The sequence below is a fragment of the Clupea harengus genome, chromosome 9, assembly GCF_900700415.2.
Source record: "Clupea harengus chromosome 9, Ch_v2.0.2, whole genome shotgun sequence".
NCBI lineage: Eukaryota > Metazoa > Chordata > Actinopteri > Clupeiformes > Clupeidae > Clupea > Clupea harengus.
Genome location: NC_045160.1, coordinates 16,599,999 through 16,619,830, shown reverse-complemented (window position 1 = coordinate 16,619,830; position 19,832 = coordinate 16,599,999). Strand labels below are relative to the sequence as shown.

Genomic DNA, 19,832 nt, shown 5'->3' with positions numbered 1-19,832 from the left:
ATGGCCTTCAAAGACGTTCAGACAATGAACTTTCAATGAGTTCTGATTTTCCAGAAATGTCTATAAACTCCCCTCCTACGGAATAATCCTGTCTCCATATGAGAAGCTGACACCCTTTCCAGTCTAGACTAAAAAAAAAATCATCTTTAGTGCATCCTATAGTTAGGAATAATACTTCAAGATCCTGTACCCAGAGCAATATACTTCCCATACACCATATCCGGCAACCTCTCTTCTCTCTATATATCATATTATGCTATGTCGTTGATACTGATGAAGTGGCCATATTACTTGTCGTTCTCTTTGGGTGCCTAAGGTGACCAGGGTTCATATCCAAGTTTCTTATTTTACGCTAATCCAGGTTCGTAATACCGGGGATTCTCCCACCCCCAACCCCTTTCCCTTACCCTAACCTGAGTTCATATCCAATTCCTACCCTTACCTTAACCTGGGTTCGTACTCCCACGGAAGTCAACCACCTCAACCCTCCCACCCCTCACCCTGGATAGCCTGTGGCATGCCATAGTATAATGAGATTGATGTTTACATAGTATATAGGCTGTGCAGTGCATGTTCAGATATCTTTCTTTGTATGTACGACTGATATTCTGTTTACTAACCTGCCTCTGTTCTCTCCCATATAGTAGGACCTTTGCCTGCAAAAGCTGATGGCTGTGATTACATTGCTCCTCATCACCATAAGCTATAGTGACATGTCCACATATGAGGCTCATCACCATAAGCTATAGTGACATGTCCACATATGAGGCAACTTAGCTCTGTCCACCAACTTGGTCTCTTTCCCTCCCCTCCTACTCTAGACTGTCTCCACTGTGGGATGCTGCTGCAGTCCTGACCTATCAAGTGAGTTGATAAGTCAATTAAGAAGTAAACCCCTCCTACTCTTGCTGTACTGGGAAGCTGTGCTGTCCACAGTTTGTTTAACCATATATATATGTCTATGGTGCTGTCCACCTGAACTTTAACGCCGATGGCTACTGATAACAGCCTGCCGGTGGACGTCATCATCAGCACGACCAGGCACACACGGCAGAGGCTAAACTACTCTTGAAGCAAATGTGACTTGCAGACGAAGTTCTAGACATGATGGGCTAAGACAAGATTCCCCACGGCGTCTAGTCCTAAAAAACAAACAAACAAAAACACAGCCATCTCAATCTATGACAGGGCTGATTAACGAAATTACATGTGACATCAGTGTCTGTCACTCAAAAGATTTTTAGACTCCGGCTATTTATGCCCACTGCTAGTCTTCCCCGCACCACAAGAGGCACTGTCAGATATAGCCACAAAACAACACGCCAATGGAGCAAGAAAACTAAGTTGCAATTGCTAAGGACCGCTTTCAGTTGTAATTTAACTGTGTCTTAGTTAGATCAGCGGATCTATAATTTGTATGTATTTTGTTTATTTATCGCCACTTCACAGTTCAATTTGCTACCTAACCTATCATAGGTGTTTCAAGAAATAAAGAGCCAGTTAGCTAGTTGGCTACAGGCTGGCTAGTCTTCTTTTGTGATCTCAATGGACCGCCTTGCATCTTTTGGAAGTAAGTACTTGGTATGGTGAATAACACTATAACACACAGTGTTGTAGTTGTAGGTAGTTTGCCAAGCAATTTAGTTAACTTACTGGTTTGGGAAACACGCCATTGTTTAAAAATGCAAAGCATTTGACACATGTTAGCATTTGATGGCTTTGTAACTACTAGTTAACGTTAACTAACGTAGCTTGCTAGGCAGCTAAAATTAGCCAATGGACACCAGCGTAATAACATAGGTTATAACGTTAAATAGAGACCGGTAACGGCTAGGTACCTTGGGTTTACGTGTCAGATTGTAAGACACCGTTGTCGTATTATTTCTCCCACATTCCCTTTTTGAAAAAATGAACTGGATAGGCAGTCAGCCTCTACAAGGCAGTTCATTAACATTAGCTGGCTTAATTATTTCGCCTTTATGTGGCGTTATCGACTCTGATTAACGGTACAATAACGAACAGTCAGCTATTTATTTTGGTAATTGTTGTCATGTTATGGGTAGGCCTTTCCTAGTGGGCCAGCTCCCACATCCGTGCACGTAGCATCTAGTCTGTTACGTTTAACCTGTTAGCTAGTTATCCTAACATACTATACTTTGTTTGATGTTCGCCCAAAGTAACGTTACAACTGACAGTATATAAATCTCAGTTGTCAAAAGTTGCACCCACTCGCCTCAACATGGGCTAGTAGTATGCGAGTCAACAGCACGTGTTGTTTCTCTTTTGTCAAACAGACCTTTCCCGAATGACTTATTGATTTAGTATGTCTCATTTCCCCGTAACTCCAGATGACCCGTTTGATAAACCTCCTTGCCGGGGATGCTCCTCTTACCTGGTGGAACCCTTTATCAAGTGTGCAGAGTGTGGACCACCATCTTTCTACCTCTGTCTTCAGGTTGACCTCTTGTTTCATGGTGGACTCAGTGTGCTAAAGTGAATGAGGATTTTGAACACCTTTTCCTATCTTTTGACTTCTGACTTTGCTTTCTTTTCAGTGTTTCACCAAAGGGTTTGAGTATAAAACACATCAGAGTGACCACAAATATGAAATCATGGTGAGGCACTTCAGGCTCTGAAGTACATCTTTGTGTCTTGTGGCACTTCTTCTTTGGTGTTCAGATTTTTTTCTCAATTAGTTTGCCACCTAATGTGAATGAAGAAAGCTCACATAGCAAATAATTTTACAACCAAGCATGGAGCACACATTCATTTGAACTACGGATTACCTGTTAAAGCTGAATGTGTTTATTCTTCTGCAGACGTCAGACTTCCCTGTCCTGGAGCCGGGCTGGACCGCTCAAGAGGAGATGGCTCTGTTAGAGGCTGTTATGGACTGTGGTTTTGGGAACTGGTTGGTGTGACAATGAAACAAATAATACATCCCTCTACAAATAATAGTTTCAACACCACTGTTTTCTTGTGAGTTAAAGGTGCAGTCCACGATTCTAATCCAATACACTTTTTATCAAATTCAGCGATATTTTTTTCCTTACCGTCCTTTAGCTGACGATTCTGTGTATCCGCTCAAAAAACTCTGGTGTAACCCACAGTCCTGGTTCTTTAAGCAGGGGAAAAAAAAACATAGTGGCTCGGATCAAGCCAGAAAAAATTCCAGCCAATCAACACGTTGCTTCAGGAGCACAGAAGGCAGGGATGTATTTAGATTTTCTGTTGAGCACAAATATCAACAACCTTTCACCAGAATTGCGGACACACCTTTTAATGTCTGCTTGAAACATTTTCTGTCCATATTTGGTTTGTCTGTTTGTTTAATTAACATTTTGGGTCAACTAAATATACAGCCTCATCTCTTTCCACTGACTCACTAACAGGCAGGACGTGGCGTATCAGATGCGCACCAAGACCAAGGAGGAGTGTGAGGGCCACTACATGAAGCACTTCATCAACAACCCGCTCTTCTCCTCCACACTGTTGAGCCTGCGGCAAATGGAGGAGGCTCGCACCGCCGACTCCGCCATCCCCTTCAAACGTGAGGCAGCAGCCCTTTGGCTCCACCACCCTACTCATGCTTGTTTACCTCCATCTTTTGTCACCCGATGGAAGTCCTTGAAGTTTATTCAAGAATAATTTTAATTTGTGTAATGTCTTAAATACATTTCATGATGTTTTGGGAAAAAACATACTTTGCACAGGATTACCAGAACAACATTTATACATATACAGATCTCTCAGTATAGCCTGTTTTAAACAGAGATTCCAGTGCCAATAAACAAAACCTCTCGTTATGATGGCTTTGCTTGTTTACACGGATCATACAAAGCCGGCATAACACTGACCCAGTGTGTGCTTTTAGACAGCATGCTGTCATTCCGGTAGCAGAGGTGTGATATTTAACATAGCGTATAGTGTGACCTATAATGCCTAGAATGGTCGAGGCTGCTGGTAAAATTGCACTAGAATGCCACTTGAAAATGGAGCTCTGACTCAGAAAAAGAATCCTCAACTTTAGTGGAGGCGTCATTTAATACAATTTGACCGTTATAAATATGGTGAATAACCCAACAGCCTATCAGAGACTTTGACTATATCAAAGGTTAAAAACCTTTTTCAAATGTGTGAGAAGATGCATGAAGAGGCAGTGTGTCTAAATGAACAAGAAACATAATTATTGATACCCAGCAGACAGAAGGAACATCCACTGATGAGTTATTACCATATTATTGTGTTTATATTTGACTCGGACACATTAAAGTCAGAGCTGGGAAGTATCCATGTCAGACATTATCCGTGTTTTGAATGAGCCATAAAGCATAGCCTACCTGTTACTTTCAAAAACAATGACTGAGAATGCCAGAAATGCTTATATGGATGCTGAATGGATGAAAGATTTGTGCTTGTGGTTTTGGTTGTGACTTGTAGTATCTCACTGTACCTCACTCCATTTCCTGCAGCCACGGACGACCCTCCCAGGCCCACCTTTGATTCGGTTCTGTCCCGAGACATGGCTGGATACATGCCTGCCCGAGCAGACTTCATGGAGGTATGACTTCATGTTGTGAAAAGCTATAGTAATTTCCCATTTAATTCCAGTTTCAGGTAAGTGTCTGGTAATTTTGCATGATATCTGTTGTGAACTGACCGAATCTCAAAATCGGTGTCTACCATGGCCCTTCTGCCTGGGACGGGACTCACTGGGGCTTATTTTGCAGGAATTTGATAACTATGCTGAGTGGGACCTGAAGGACATTGATTTTGTGGACGACGACTCGGACATCTTGCATGGTGAGTGTGTGGCTAAGGGCAATCTGGAAGATGGAGAGCGTGTGCGTGTGTGGTGGATATCTACAGACTCCTCTGCCGTGAGATAACACGAGATCTTTTATCTCTCCCTCCATCTGCCCTCAGCCCTCAAGATTGCAGTGGTCGACATCTACCATTCAAGGTTAAAAGAAAGACAGCGCAGAAAAAAGTAAGTCAAGACCTCAAGACCACATGTTCTCCACAAACCAGTACCCTTATTTGCCTCCTTGCCTGCCTGAAGTGTGACACTAGGGGGCGCCACAGCCCCATGCCATTAATGAGACTTGATTTTTCTAACCTACTTTTCCTCACTGACACTGCCCATATTTCTCCAAATTACACAGTTCAGCTCCGATGAGATAAAAATCACAAGCACGGATCGTAGTGTTTTGTGATCCATCACACGTTTGGCGCCTCCATAGCTGTCCGCCTTTATTACCGTGCCGAGTTACGAGGCCGGCGCAGGTGGGATCCCGCCTCGGGTTGGTTCTTGTTGCGAGCTGTCTGCCAGTAAATCGGAGCGTAACGAGTTCTCCCAATCCCAGCGCTCCAGCAAATGCCATGTGGGTGGGGGGGTGGTCAGTATGTGAGCCATCTGACCCCCCACAATCACACCCTGAGTTTCCACACTCACACTCTCTCACTGACTCATGCACACACACACATAAACTCGAATACATATTCAGATTGTTTCTGACATGTCCACTGAATCTCTAAATCTCTGTCTCTCACGCACACACTCACAATCACACACACACACACACACACACACTCTCACACTCTATGGCCAAACGCACTCACACTTCGCTGTAGTTCATGAGGCCATGGCCTCACTCTCTGTCCTCATCTCCCTTCACTGTTGAGCGCTAATGGGAGTGAGCCCAGGCCCTGTGATGGCTTTGCCTGCAGGATAATTTGCTCATTTTGGTTTCGCCGTGACCCTCTCAACACTCCTGCAGCAAGGTTAGCCTCTGTCAGGCCCCCGCCAGCCTTGGAAAAAACCACCAGTGAGACCCAGGGACTCAGGCCAGGGAGGCACTCGGCAGCTTGATAAGCCACTCAGTGCTGGGCTGCTAGAGACGAGTGGAGTGGTTGACCTCCTGTGGCCTGGATTTGCCTGATGTGACCGGATAGTGAGGGTGCAGAACACAGTTGCACATCGTAACCACATCGGGGAACTCAACACTCCCACGGCCGTTTGGTTTTTCCACGCACTGTTATTGGATTGTTATTTTGTATCGGCGACATGTTCGAAAAGAAACAGACTGATGATGACTTTTAGATGTTGTGAATTTGATCATTTTATTAATTTTATAAGGTTCAAGCCAGCATACGATTCTTTTGAGATCCTATATCGCATTACATCACTAAACTCTTGGAGCAAATCGCTCTTATATGTGAATATTCTAAATCCCCGTCGGCATCTCCTCTTGAGCAAACTTGAGTATTCGTAGAAAAACACCCTTCGTAAAATTGGCCCCTAAGTGTATTCATAAAGGTCTATGTTTGATTGTTAATCAAACTTTTTCTCTGAATTCTTTCCCCCTTCTTACAGGGTCATTCGCGACCATGGGTTGATCAACTTGCGCAAGTTCCAGAGTAAGTTTAACAAAATGAATTGGTACCCTCATGACATGACACACCAAACAGAGATTCTTGCATTTATGATGAATAGTCTTGTTACTGCTTTGCTGAACACAGCAACTATCATCCCACCATAACCTGAAACTGGTTGATCTAAATCTAAATGAAGGAATACTGACCCCATATCATCAGAATAGTTCATTTATTTATTTGTGTTTCAATGAATTCGCTATTTTGAAGTTTTTGTGAAGTAAGTTATCCTTTCCTTTCTTTTGTCAGTGTAACTCCCATTTTCAGAATGTCCTGCAAACAGCAAATAGAATATACGTATGTTAATTGTACTAATCCATACGGCTGCTATAGAGTTGCACTATATCCATGTGGACTGCCTCTTTCTGTCCCTCTCTATCATGGGATGCTCAGGCCGAAGCTGGGTTTTCATCTGACTTTTTAATGCGCATTTTGACCATTCAAAACTGTTGAAATTTGAAACTGGAAACGGAAATTTGATTCACTTGAGGGGAGTGGATTAACTTGCTATTCACATTGGGTATAATGTGACTCAGTTGATGGAAATGGATTTATTCGCATTTATTATTTTTATTATTTGTTGTGTGTGTTTCTGTTGCTGTTTCTATTTCTGTTGCCCTGACAACCTTTCGTTTTTGATCCCACTGCTGTTCACAACTCTTACTTTGATTAGGAGAGTGTACATGTTTAATGCACATAACACAGCTGATGGAAACGCGCACTGATTTACGGTTTTGATTAGCCAAATTTTCATGAATGCGCATAAAAGAAGTGAATGAGTTGGATGGAAACCCAGCTAGTAACAGCGAGAGCAAAGGCGAGAGACCTGGCGAAACGGCCTGGTGTGAGGGCGCTGAAGCTGTGACTTTGAGCTCAGGGTCTATGAGGGTGCTGAACACCGGTGTCCTCCACGGCCCCACCTAACCTTAACACCATGCCAATCAGGGGAGTTTAGTGTAGTTCAGGTGTGTTACAGGGACCTCAGAATAGTCTGGGTGGCAAGGCTGGACGGATGCCAGGAACAGGGGGGTTGTGTTGGGGTGAAGCTCAAACGGGGGACAAATATCCCCTTGTGTGAAACCCGACACCCCGACTTTGATAACCTGTAACAGGGGCTCCTGGCAGCTTTACGACCCGGCATCGATCAGCTGCCTACAAGGGTTGGGTGTGCGAGTGTGTGTGTGGGTTTGTGCGTGCATGCGTGCGTGCGTGCGTGCGTGCGTGTGTGTGTGTGTGTGTGTGTGTGTGTGTGTGTGTGTGTGCCCAATGGAGCCCCTGTGAGGATGGTGTGGACGTCCAATGGAAAGCTTTTCAGGTCCAAGGGGCTATTTCTGGTCAAGGATCTTTACTGCCAAAACATGCTAGTAAAACCCAATCTGTTGCTTGACCTTAGGAATGCAGTGTTTACAGGTGGTAGTCTAGTGTCTACAAGTGTTCGTTATCCCCATTCCACATACACACATACATGTATACACATCTATGTCCACTTACACAGATTCCCACAGACATTCATCAGCACCACCACTTGCCTTATCTCTGTTCTCACAAGACAAAAGAGAAGCAATAGTTACCGTGGAGCTGCAGACTGGTTGTCATGGAGACTGCCCGGAAAAAGGGTGTATGCGTGTGTGTGTGTGTGTGTCTTACCATAATAGAGGCTGTGGTCTAAGGCTTTATGGCTCACAGCATTGCTTTATCCTCTGATTCGCATGGATAAGACCACTCAGACACACACACACACACACACACACACACGTACACGCACACTGAAATATGAAATACTCTCGGTCCATCTCGAGGGCCATTACCCCAGTCTGTTTGTGTGATATTGAGTGTTCAAAGTATACAGCTCATCTCTTGCTGAGCTGCATCAAAAGCAAGTGCTTTTCGCTTTTTCATTGCACTGAGGCGTACATGTGTGCCTTCCTGCGATTGCCCGTCCTCTCTTCTCTAGTGTGAGTGTGCTTGTGTTTCTGTGTGTCGCATTTGATTTCTTCTGTGTGTGTACATTAGGTTTTTCTTTTTTGTGTGTCTATATGTTGTGTTTGTGTGCATTTGTGTTTGTGTGTCTGTGTGTGCTTTGGATTTGTTATTGTGTGTGTGTGTGTGTGTGTGTGTGTGTGTGTGTGTGTGTGTGTGTGTGTGTGTGTGTGTGTGTGTGTGTGCTTCATTGCGTACACCCACAGAAGGAAATTGAACCGAGGCAGAAAGTCACACCTCCTCTCTCACCCACATGGCAGCTTCTCTCAGGCTTCATTTAGCCCTGCTCATCCCCCGGCTGAAGCTGTGCTCTGATAGCCTCTACCACACACACACACACACACACACACACACACACAAATGCGTCGGCACACACAAACACACACACACACAAATGCGTCGGTACACACACACAATCACACACACACACACACACACACACACACAAATGCGTCGGTACACACACACAATCACACACACACACACAATCACAAAAATGCGTCGGTACACACACACACACACACACACACACAAGATAGAAACACAAACACTCGACACTCACTCCGTCCACTCGCTTTCCCACTCTCACTTACAACTGACAACTATTGCTTTCTTACACACACACACACACACACACACACACACACACACACAAACACATATAATTAAATGTGAAAATACACTCATACACCAACACAACTAACACCTTTGGCTCTGCCTAACTCACTCACAGTCACACACATGCACACATAGGTGCATACACATGTATTTGTAATGTCTGTTATATCGTATAACATTCACATCTGTCATCCTCCCAGTAGCATGACACACAGACACACTCACACACACACACACACACATCTTCCCCATGTCTCCATGAGGGGCTGGCTGCTCATCTGATCCTCATTACTGTGACCCGAGCACAGACTCCTCTGCCTGGGAGTTCCACTCTCTCACACTGGCAGCTAAACAGCATGCCTGTTCTCTGTGATTCTCTGTGGTGACCAGGGAAAGAGAAGGCTCCTGTAGGTGTGGAGGTGTGTGTAGGTGTGTGTGTGTGTGTGTGTGTGTAGGTGTGTATGTTTCTTTGGGTTACAGTCGAGTGGTGACCGGGGCATGCAATACACACAGGCACGAGTGTGTTCGTTTGGCTTCCTGACTCTAATCTCTGTGTGTTTCTTTTACTGACTCTGGTGTATGTGTGTTGTACTGACTCGTGTGGATGTGTGTGTGTGTGTGTGTGTGTGTGTGTGTGTGTGTGTGTGTGTGTGTGTGTGTGTGTTTCTTGTACTGACTCTGGTGTGTGTGTGTGTTTCTTGTACTGACTCTGGTGTGTGTGTGTGTTTCTTGTTACTGACTCTGGTGTGTGTGTGTGTTTCTTGTACTGACTCTGGTGTGTGTGTGTGTTTCTTGTACTGACTCTGGTGTGTGTTTCTTGTACTGACTCTGGTGTGTGTGTGTGTGTTTCTTGTACTGACTGGTGTGTGTGTGTGTGTGTGTGTGTTTCTTGTACTGACTCTGGTGTGTGTGTGTGTTTCTTGTACTGACTATGGTGTGTGTGTGTGTGTGTGTGTGTGTGTGTTTCTTGTACTGACTCTGGTGTGTGTGTGTGTTTCTTGTACTGACTCTGTGTGTTTCTTGTACTGACTCTGGTGTGTGTGTTTCTTGTACTGACTCTGGTGTGTGTGTGTGTTTTGTTGACAGTGCTGGAGCGGCGCTACCCTAAGGAGGTGCAGGACCTGTACGATGCCATGAGGCGCTTCGCTCGGGTGGTGGGCCCCACCGAACACGACAAGTTCATCGAGAGCCACGCACGTGAGTCACTGCGTCCCTGGGCATCTAACGCCAGCTAAGACATGAGTAGGGCTCACCAGGGACCTGATGGTCTTCAGGTGTGCTACAGGTGCAGCTGTTTCAATGTCATCAGCGTTCAGTGAGAACAACAACAAAAAAGCTTGAAATTGAAGCTAACTGTAAACTTGTTTCTCCACTTTTTGTCTTGTTCTCTGACGGACTTTTGCCCTCACTAATAAAAAAATCATCACACACACACACACACACACACACACACACTCACACACACACACACACGCAGTGTATGCTTCAGTTCTGGCAGGCCCAAGGTTAGACCAGATGAGCGATAATGAGCGGAGCTGCTCCTGCTGTTTGACGCCGATATCAAATTCATTCCATCTGTGACCCCCCCTCCCCCCAACACTTCTCCTCCATAAACCTGATTAACATTCAAATGAAGAAAAAAACGTATCACAAAGTAGATGGGACACGACAGTACAGGCTGTACAGGCATTAACTTTGGAAAAGCAAAACTAGAAAACAAAACATTTGTTTTCACATACTTTTATCAGATTGATTGGTAGGTATCTCATAAGGACAATAATAACTATGACAACTGTAAGAAAAGTCAGCGGGTGAACTATATTAGCATTTGTTTTTAAAACAATACCAAAAGCAAATAAGTATTTGTAGTAATACATGAAAATGATCTGTTTTGGGGACTTTTTGGCATTTTGATCTAAAACTAGTGAGCTACCTACCTTGGAAAAAAACAAGCAATTACCTTGCAAACACCACCAACAGCCCAGTTGGTGCTGATACAAGCTTGCTAACTGGCGTCTTTTGGTGATATTGTTGGCCATCACAATGCTTCATGACCTTCGTGGTTTTTATTAATAAATACAGGCACTCAGATTTAACCTCTATTTTCCCTTTACACTTTTTATTAAACAGCTGTTTAATGTTTAACGTAAAAATTGCATTAGAAAAAGCTCTTTCATTTTTTACCCAGATTACTCAGCAGTAGGCCTATGTCTAAATACAAAATATTTTGTAGTCGACTGCATTGTAAATACAACTTCTATAAAAAGTAGATGGTTTTCACATTAACCCAAATTGCAGCATAATTCAGGTATTGTACTATAAAACAAAAATATAACATAAAAACAGTCGGCTCTTATAAGATCGAGAATGATTATCCATCACAAGATAATAAACAGAAATGTATATGTAGGCTTATCTGAGGTAAATACATGTAGACTGAAAGAACCGTGAATTGTATTAGCCAAATACGGCAAAATAAGTATCATCGTAAGTAGGCTACTAAGCAGCAAAGTTATATTAAAGCTATGTGTTCTCTCACTGATGTGATGACTGCTCAATCACGTTTAAAATATGACTAACTTGTAGCTATATCTTGTTAGCATCACCAGACCCAATGCATTGTGTACATGTGGATGTACTGCTAGTATCTGTAAGTTAACCTTTCATTCACTGACATCTATGCTGGTCGCGGTGGAAAGATTTGTTTACATTAACTGTACTTGGCCAGCGTTACAAGACCCTAAAGAATGTGTAACGTTACATAGTATGTAGCCTCGGCGGTTGCCAGTGTTTTTCTGTAAATTAACTTTTCATTCATCATTACAGCTGCATTTCGCAGTGAAAAAGGTTTGAATGGATTGTTTAAATTCATCATGCTGGCATGATGCATAATATTCAATTACGTTGTTTAAAAAAGCAAGACTTTCACCTTCGCATCGCGATGCATGCAACAAATATTTTCCGCAGCTCTACCGGTGGCCATTATCCCTCACTGGAAGGACCTGTTGTAAGGCTACTCCATCTAAAATGGGACAGTGGTGTGTCTCTCTGTGATGTCAGTGTAATGGGGGTGAGGAGGGAGCTGCGCCGTCTTGTGCTGAAGCGTGTGGAGATGCTGGCGGACGGCGTACAGCTGATTCATGTTCGCCACCCCCCGTGTCTGCCGCTGCCTCTGAGCAGCCGGAGGAGCAGCCGGAGGAGCAGCTGTGCGCGCTCAGACGCTCTGGCCGTGCCTACATGTCTCATAGTCAGGGTTGAAGAGTTCACTGGTACTCCTCGAGGGAAACACTCAGGGTGTGTGTGTGTGTGTGTGCGTGTGTGCGTGTGTGAGTGCCCTTTGTGGATCCTTTGTACATTTATTTGTTTATGTCTTTGAGTGCATATTGCATTTTGCATTTTGGTTTGTGTGTCTGTGCCTTTGTGTCTTGGTTTATGTGTTGTTATTGTGCCTCTTGGCTGTCTCTCTCTCTCTCTCTCTCTCTCTCTTTCTCTCTCTTTCTCTCTCTCTCTCTCTCTCTCTTTGCAGTGGAGTTTGAGCTGAGGAGAGAGATCGGGAGGCTGCAGGAGTACAGGCAGGCAGGCATCCGCTCCTTCTGCAGTGAGTCCCCCTGACACACACACACACACACACACACACACTCTAGGGGTCTAATGATACACAAATTTCACGATTAGATATGGTTTGATACAGTAGCCTCGTGATTCGATACGGTTCCGATTCAACAAAATGAGTGTCAAGGCTACTAAATTCAGATGTCTCTTTTATGGCCCTTTATATTTTACAGTCCACATGAAGATTAAAAATATGTCCACATAAATAAAAAACTTTTTGGCTTACCAGCCACAGTAGCTGGTATATGTTCACATTTTAGCAGCTAGAGCAGAGAATTATAGCAGATCAGAGAATAATGAGATCAGTTTTGTCAGGAATCTGGAATCCAATCTTTTGCACCACCAGCGTGATAATAGTGTTTCCAAAAATAAGGCTTTACCTTACGATTACTACACTGACAAATAGAATAAGTGAAATGTTGAGGTATTTACATCTCTCACAGCACTAGAAGGACAGATTAAACACCAAACCCTTCATTCATTGTTCTATTCATATGCCAAAGACTTGGTCTTTACCTGTGGCTTTAAGGGAGGAGACGGACCACACGGGAGAGTCCAAAAAACTCCACCCAAGCCCAAGTATAATTCCTTTTTTTTTTTAGGCAAGCACTGCCATTTAGAAGTAGATGGTTGTAGATCTGGATCTCCATCTAAGGAATTGTAATAAGTGTCCACTTGCACAGCCCCCTTCTGCATACGCATGGTTCAAGGCCATTAGCCCTCCCGTTGATACATTTTGATACTGCAATCACAGGATCATAAATGTTAGATGGCCATTTATTTCTTCATATGAAGGGAGTGATTAAGAGCTTTTATGCTTATAGCATGCCCAAGACCTTAAAGAATCACGTCAAGTGGCCAAAACAGTTCGTCACCTCGTGCAGTATATGTTTTTTTTGCACATAATTCCAACACAAGTGAAAAACTACTCTTCACAGTATGATTATTTGGGATTTTAGAGAAAAAAAGAAATATGACATGCATACTTCTTACATTATTCTACCTGTACCTGGGCAGAATTCAAACACATAAATGTGACTTTGGAACCACTGTTTAAAGTTGTGTGATTATTTGCAGGAACATCACAGCATGTCAGAACCAAAACAATTGCCTGAATCTAGCCCTGGACTCCTGTGGGGTTAATAAGTAATAACTAATTCACCTCAGAATATGAAATAGGAAAATTAGGCAACTTTATGCTCTGGTGTTCTGTCTCTGACACTCGATTCTTCAAGGGCAGATATCGCTTAGGACATTGAGTCAGTAGATGTATGCCCTGCTGTGGTATGTGCATGCGTGTGATGGCCTCTCTTTCGCCCCCTGCAGGTGCGAAGGTGTACGAGCGTGTGAAGCGCGTGCGCGAGGACGAGCGCAGGAAGAGGACCATGCTGTGTGACATGCTGCAGTACATCCAGGACAGTCGCGCCTGTCGCCAGTGGCTGCACAAGCAGGCCGCCATGTGAGGAGCACTTCTACTCTCTACTTTCCTCCTTCAACTCATTCATCTCTCCTCTCTTTCTCTCTCTCTTTCACCTCTCTCGCCTCCTCCTCTCTACTTTACCTTTGACTGCTCCACCTTCTTCTCATCCTCCCCCTTTTCTTCATTCAACTTATTTGACTCCTCTTGTTCTACCTTTTAAAGGCAGGGTCCGCTATTCGGTTTTGGTTTGGCAAAATGTTGATATTTTAGCTCAACAGCCAGTCAAAAAGTCTATGGGATTAAAATCACAGACTGTACCTTTAAGCATTGTCCTCCCCTCCTCCCCCCTTCACCTCTTCTCTTCTTGCTCTTCCTTTAAACATTCACTTCCTCTCACTCTACCTTTTACCACTGCTGCTTTTGTTATTTGGCTAAAGTCAGTACCACTTCATTTGGATAACCTGTTTTAGGCAGTCCACCAACAGTCCAGAAATCATTAGTAGCATTGGATACTTTTCAACTAGCCCTAAACCTCCTGTCAGCATAGAGAGAGCTGGACAAAACTGGGGACTTCATTTGTGGACCCATCAATTTACCAATATGAATCCTCTCTTTCCTATTCTGTCTTTCTCCTCTCTGTTCTGAGATTTCATAAGTTTTGTTCTGGTGTTTGGAGCCATTTCAACGTCCACGGTTTCCACGATATTGATTACATAGCAGCGCTGACAGGTCCGTCCTAATTGCCTAATTTCCGTTTTAAATCACTTATTTTCCCATTGAAAATGAATGGGGGAAAGTTATATGTCTCTAGCGGCACGTTTAAGTATTGCCCAGTGGAAACTGATTTTGCACAACCCAAACTCAACACTAGAGTTCAATTAAATTGCCTGGCCACTGGCAGCCAAACTCGAGAGGAGAGTTGGATGTAATTAGCGGACACTCAACAAAATGGTTTAAATGCAGCTGTAATTGTCAGATAAAGATATTACCATGCCTGTGGATTAATTAAAGCTTATTTTACAGCTGATGTTTTGCTCATGATCATTCAAGTAACGAGGTAGGCTAACTGTGACCGCTAACTATTTTGCACCCTTGCCAGCAAAACAAAATAAGCAGCAATAATGTAGCTTGAAAAGGCCACTCATTTTACCCATAATTCTGCCCATGTCCAGTTATGAAATATCATTTGCCTATCGCTGTTGTGTTGGTTTGCCATCATCAAATGTATGGATGTATAATCAAATTCAGATTGGATGATCATTAAAGCTAATTTATTGCAAGGAACGAATAGCATGTTATACTAGTCCATGGTGTGTTTTTAAAGAGGCTACTTATTTAAACAACTGAATCTGCAACATTAGTTGCTGTGATGTCTAACAGCAAACTATGCCTATGCTGTTAGCGGTCCTATGTTTAAGACACGTCTTCAGGCTATTGTGATATGGATTGCTAAATTAACTTCTATTCCAGTACATGACAATTTTAAGCAATAGGAATATGGCACGTCTATTTACGTTATGCACGCTTTAGGGCCATCACTTTTCTTTGAAAGGCAAGTCTCTGCTGTCCCATCCATTTAAGAATAACTGTGCATGTGTGGTTAGCATGCTTGGCTGCAGTACTGAGCAGTGTACCGCAGTCTATGACGCCACACAGAGTGAAATTGGTTCCTGCCGACAGGGCCTGTCAAGAGATCGGGTTTCCTGTGCGATGGTTCCATACAGATGCCACAAAAAAATGTAAAAGAGAATTTATAAAAAAAAAGGAAAAAAAAAATAATAACCTTGCATTATGAGGTGTAATATTTTCTATTTCTGTTTTCTCTTGATCAATTAATTGAAGGTGATGGGGAAACTCAAACCTTTATTTTGTATGGTGACGTGTTAGCATCCATTTAATTGCAAAGGTTATGGTATGCAATGGCCGACTGCTGTTGCCGTCACATTTTGCCGTCACATCTTGCTGAAATGCATCTGTAGTTTTTTCTACGCCACCTCCACCATTTTATTTCTCACTGTCCTACTTCCCCTCTTTTTTCAGTCTTCCACTCAATCAACTGATGCATTTGGGTTTTTTAATAATAGATTGGCATCAGTTTCTTTTAATAATGGATTTGCATCAGTTTCAAAACTTTCCAACCATGTGTTTTTTAAGCTATTTTCCTTACTTGAATCAAAGAAATGTCAAGATCGAATCACTAAATACACTCAAGATAGTCTTGACATGAGAAACCAATGTCTGTTGCTGCAATCACTGTCTCAAGCATATCAGAGAGAAGAACGATCTGGCCAAATATACCGAAGCCCCCCCCACAGTCCCCACAAAGGCTTTCTTCTTTTCTGCATACTCTGCAATTATTTATTTGTTGGGCTGAGGGCTTGGGAGCTCTCCAACACATTCTGTGCAATTATTCAGCGTAAAAGACACTCAACAAAGTCTGCAGAAGTGCAGTCATTTACAAACAGACACACACACTCACACACACTATCTCCATCTCCCTTTCCTTTCTCTGTCTCTTTTGCTCTCTCAGACACACACCCTCTCATGGTGGATTTCAAAGCTTTAAAAGCTGAATAAGTACTGTCACTGACACTTCACTGTAATTGACATTCAAGTTTTTACTCTCTCCCCCCTTCTGTGTGTGTGTAGAGATTCTGGGATCACCCCTGTTATCACCACAATCACCACAACAGGTATGAAGTTCGCCCGTGTTGTCCGTGAACCTCTGGCCTAAATTGGCTAGACCAACACACCAGCATCCACAGACCTATTTCCTTTACCTCCAGTGCACAAGTAGGACAGCCCTTTAGCGGTTCATTTCTGACTGTAAGAGATCTCTTTGTCTCTGAGCTGCTCCCTGCTCGTTGTCTTTATTTCCCTGCATCCATGTCTATGGGTGTTTTGGATCATTTTTAACAAGCATGTCTCTATGTAAAGGATGATTTTAAAATTGCATTCACATATCACCCATGGGGAATAGTCAGAGTGATGTCTCGTGTGATGTCGTGTTCTCTGTTCTCTTCTATTGGCTTGTCAACATTAGCAGTTGAGTAATAAGCGATGCGATGATGTGAGTATGAGTTGGCGCTCTTCTTTTTCAGGAACAGGTCGTAGAAGCGCCCCTCCCCTCAACCTCACCGGCTTACCAGGGACTGAGAAACTCAATGAGAGAGAGAAAGAGGTATGGGGTAATAAATGAACACACACACACACATACACACACACATACACACACACATACACACACACACACACACACACACACACACACACACAAACAGACAGAGACATCTGCTCAAAAGATATTGGTACACACACACACACACACACACAAAACAAACATCACGCCAGCTAATGGGTTTATACACAAACACACACAGACACTTAAAAACATAATCCAGAGGGCTCTGCTGTCTTTAATCTTGTGATGCTGCACTGAGAATGACTTGGTATGAAAGCTTAACTCTCTGCCCCTTCTCTGATGCCCGCCCTCCCCTGCAGCTGTGCCAGGTGGTGCGTCTGGTGCCCGGTGCCTACCTGGAGTACAAGCAGGCACTGCTGAACGAGTGCCGGAGGCAGGGAGGCCTGCGGCTGGCCCAGGCCCGCGCGCTCATCAAGATCGACGTCAACAAGACCCGCAAGATCTACGACTTCCTCATCAAGGAGGGCTACATCAACAAGGCCTGAGCCCAGATTGGGGTCCACACGGGGGGGTCTCTCCTGTTTGGAGATCCGTGAGAGATGGAAAGACGTGGGAGAGAACTAGCTGAAGGCTTTTTGTGTGTCTGAAAAAAAAAAAAGCCTTTTGCACTGGTCTCAGATCAGCGCAGGGATGTCATTGAGGCCAGTCTTATGCCAGTGAAGTGCCCACCTGTGGTAGTTTATGGTAATGTGCATCTTGAAAACGCAGGGATGTTTGGGATTGTTTGTACCCTGATGTGGTGTAGATGGATTTGTAAATGTCCTGTGATTGAAAATGTGTGTTAAATGTGTATTGTATATAGTGCTGTCACCCATAAAATGATATTAGTGTCAGTAGAATATCACACATGTTTATCTAAGAGTACATAAAGTCGTTTTGTAGAAGCAAACTTGTGTCATGACTTTTATTTTTATTTTTTTTCATTTTCTACACAATTTTGTGATGGGCATTAAAGCAGGAATGCTGTACACAGCCATGTAGTAGTGAGATTGTGCCCGTCTGTTTGTCTCTCTTTTACCCCTTCTCTCTATCTCTCTCTCTCTTGTTCTCACCCTTTTCTCTCCACCTCTCTCTCCCCAGTCCCCCGTCCCTGTCTTGCTCCCACCAGTCGAGCAGAAGGCCTGGCTAGCGTGGGCGAGTTGTGACTAATGTGAATGCCACCCGCGCGCAGGAGGGCCGGCGGCTGTGACGAGCTTATCACACACGTGCTGGCTCAGCGCTGCCAACTCACTGACACAGCCCAGCCTAGCTACTCTCACAAACAAACCCATCAATGATGTGTGTGTGTGTTTGGGGGGAAGCCAATTTTCTGTTAAATACAGCAAAGAGGAATCGACTAAATAATTATTTTCACCATACTTTTTTTCCTCACCCTTCACCAAAGAAGGACTAGACAGCAGTCACATCCAAAAAATTCTCAGGTGACACAGTGATTGTCGACTGTACCACCTGGTGGTGTTGAGCGTGAGTACAGGAGACTCATCGATGACTTTGATGAGTGGCGCCAGCGAAATGGCCTCCAGCTCGGTGCAAATAAGACCAAAGAGCCGGTGCTGGACTTTCTGGTAGGGCGAAACGATCATCAGTTAGGCCAGTGAGCCTCCAGGGGACACGCATTGAGGCTGTTTAGTTCTACAAATACCTGGGTGTGCATCTCAACAACAAGATGGACTGGGCGGATCACATCATTGTTACCACCCCTGTACAAGAAGGGCCAGAGTTACCTCTACCTACTGAAGAGACTAAGGTCCTTCGGCGTACAAGGGCCACTTCTGAAGTTGTGCTACGACTCAGTGGTGGCATCGGCCATCTTCTGTGTGGTAGTCTGCTAGGACAGTGGCATTGGTACAGTGGAAAAAAGAGGCTGAATAAACTGATCAGCAGGGCTGGACCCCTGATAGGTGCTGAGTGAGAGGAGACTGATGGCCAAGCCCCGGGCCACCTTGGACAGCACCTCTCACCCCCTGAGTCCCTGTTTGCCCTGGGCAACTCCTTCAGCAACAGGCTGCTCCAAGAAGCGGTTCCACAGATTTGTTGTTCCTGCAGCAGTCAGACTACAACAGCAGTCGCTCACCGCGCTCACAGCGGTTACAGCGGCATTATTAGTATTATAAATATTTTCATTACTGCTCTGTGCCATGTCTCCTCACACTGAACTGCACAACCCCAAGGTCTGTGTTCACATATTCTTGCACTTGTCACTTTGGAACACATGATCTCAGTTCTTACACTTTGCAATTTGCTTTCTTGTTTAGTATATTGTACACTGTCTATCTAGACATTTATGTCCCTGTGGCCTTATGTCGGTGTGTGTGTATTGTCTGATTCTTGTCCATAACTGGCTGCTGAAATGCTTTTGTGGGATCAGCTTCATTTCATCTTCTCTCATCTTCATTCCCTGGTTGGTCCAGCGGAGGCTGTTACCTCAGACCCCCACCACCTGCAGATGCAGGCACAGCGTGAGCCCCAGCTGAGGTGTGTTGCTGGGCGCCCCTCCTCATTGGCTGTCTGTGCGTGTACATGCCCTCTGTCTGCCCTCCAGGCCCCCACAGAGAACCCCCCCCC

General features: G+C 44.1%; 1 protein-coding gene and 1 non-coding gene across 2 annotated transcripts; both read left to right on the top strand.

Moving 5' to 3' along the window:
* Positions 1 to 1,286: 1,286 nt before the first annotated feature.
* Positions 1,287 to 18,156, top strand: tada2a (transcriptional adaptor 2A). The gene is made up of 15 exons (XM_031573665.2): positions 1,287 to 1,570; positions 2,349 to 2,455; positions 2,556 to 2,615; positions 2,820 to 2,911; positions 3,393 to 3,550; positions 4,473 to 4,561; positions 4,731 to 4,803; positions 4,927 to 4,990; positions 6,377 to 6,420; positions 10,120 to 10,230; positions 12,560 to 12,631; positions 13,972 to 14,104; positions 16,715 to 16,758; positions 17,167 to 17,246; positions 17,567 to 18,156. Exons 1-15 carry the CDS (start codon positions 1,546 to 1,548, stop codon positions 17,750 to 17,752), a joined length of 1,338 nt encoding a protein of 445 aa, XP_031429525.1. The 5' UTR covers positions 1,287 to 1,545; the 3' UTR covers positions 17,753 to 18,156.
* LOC116221969 lies at positions 15,660 to 15,790 on the top strand. The gene has a single exon (XR_004164390.1).
* Positions 18,157 to 19,832: the final 1,676 nt, after the last annotated feature.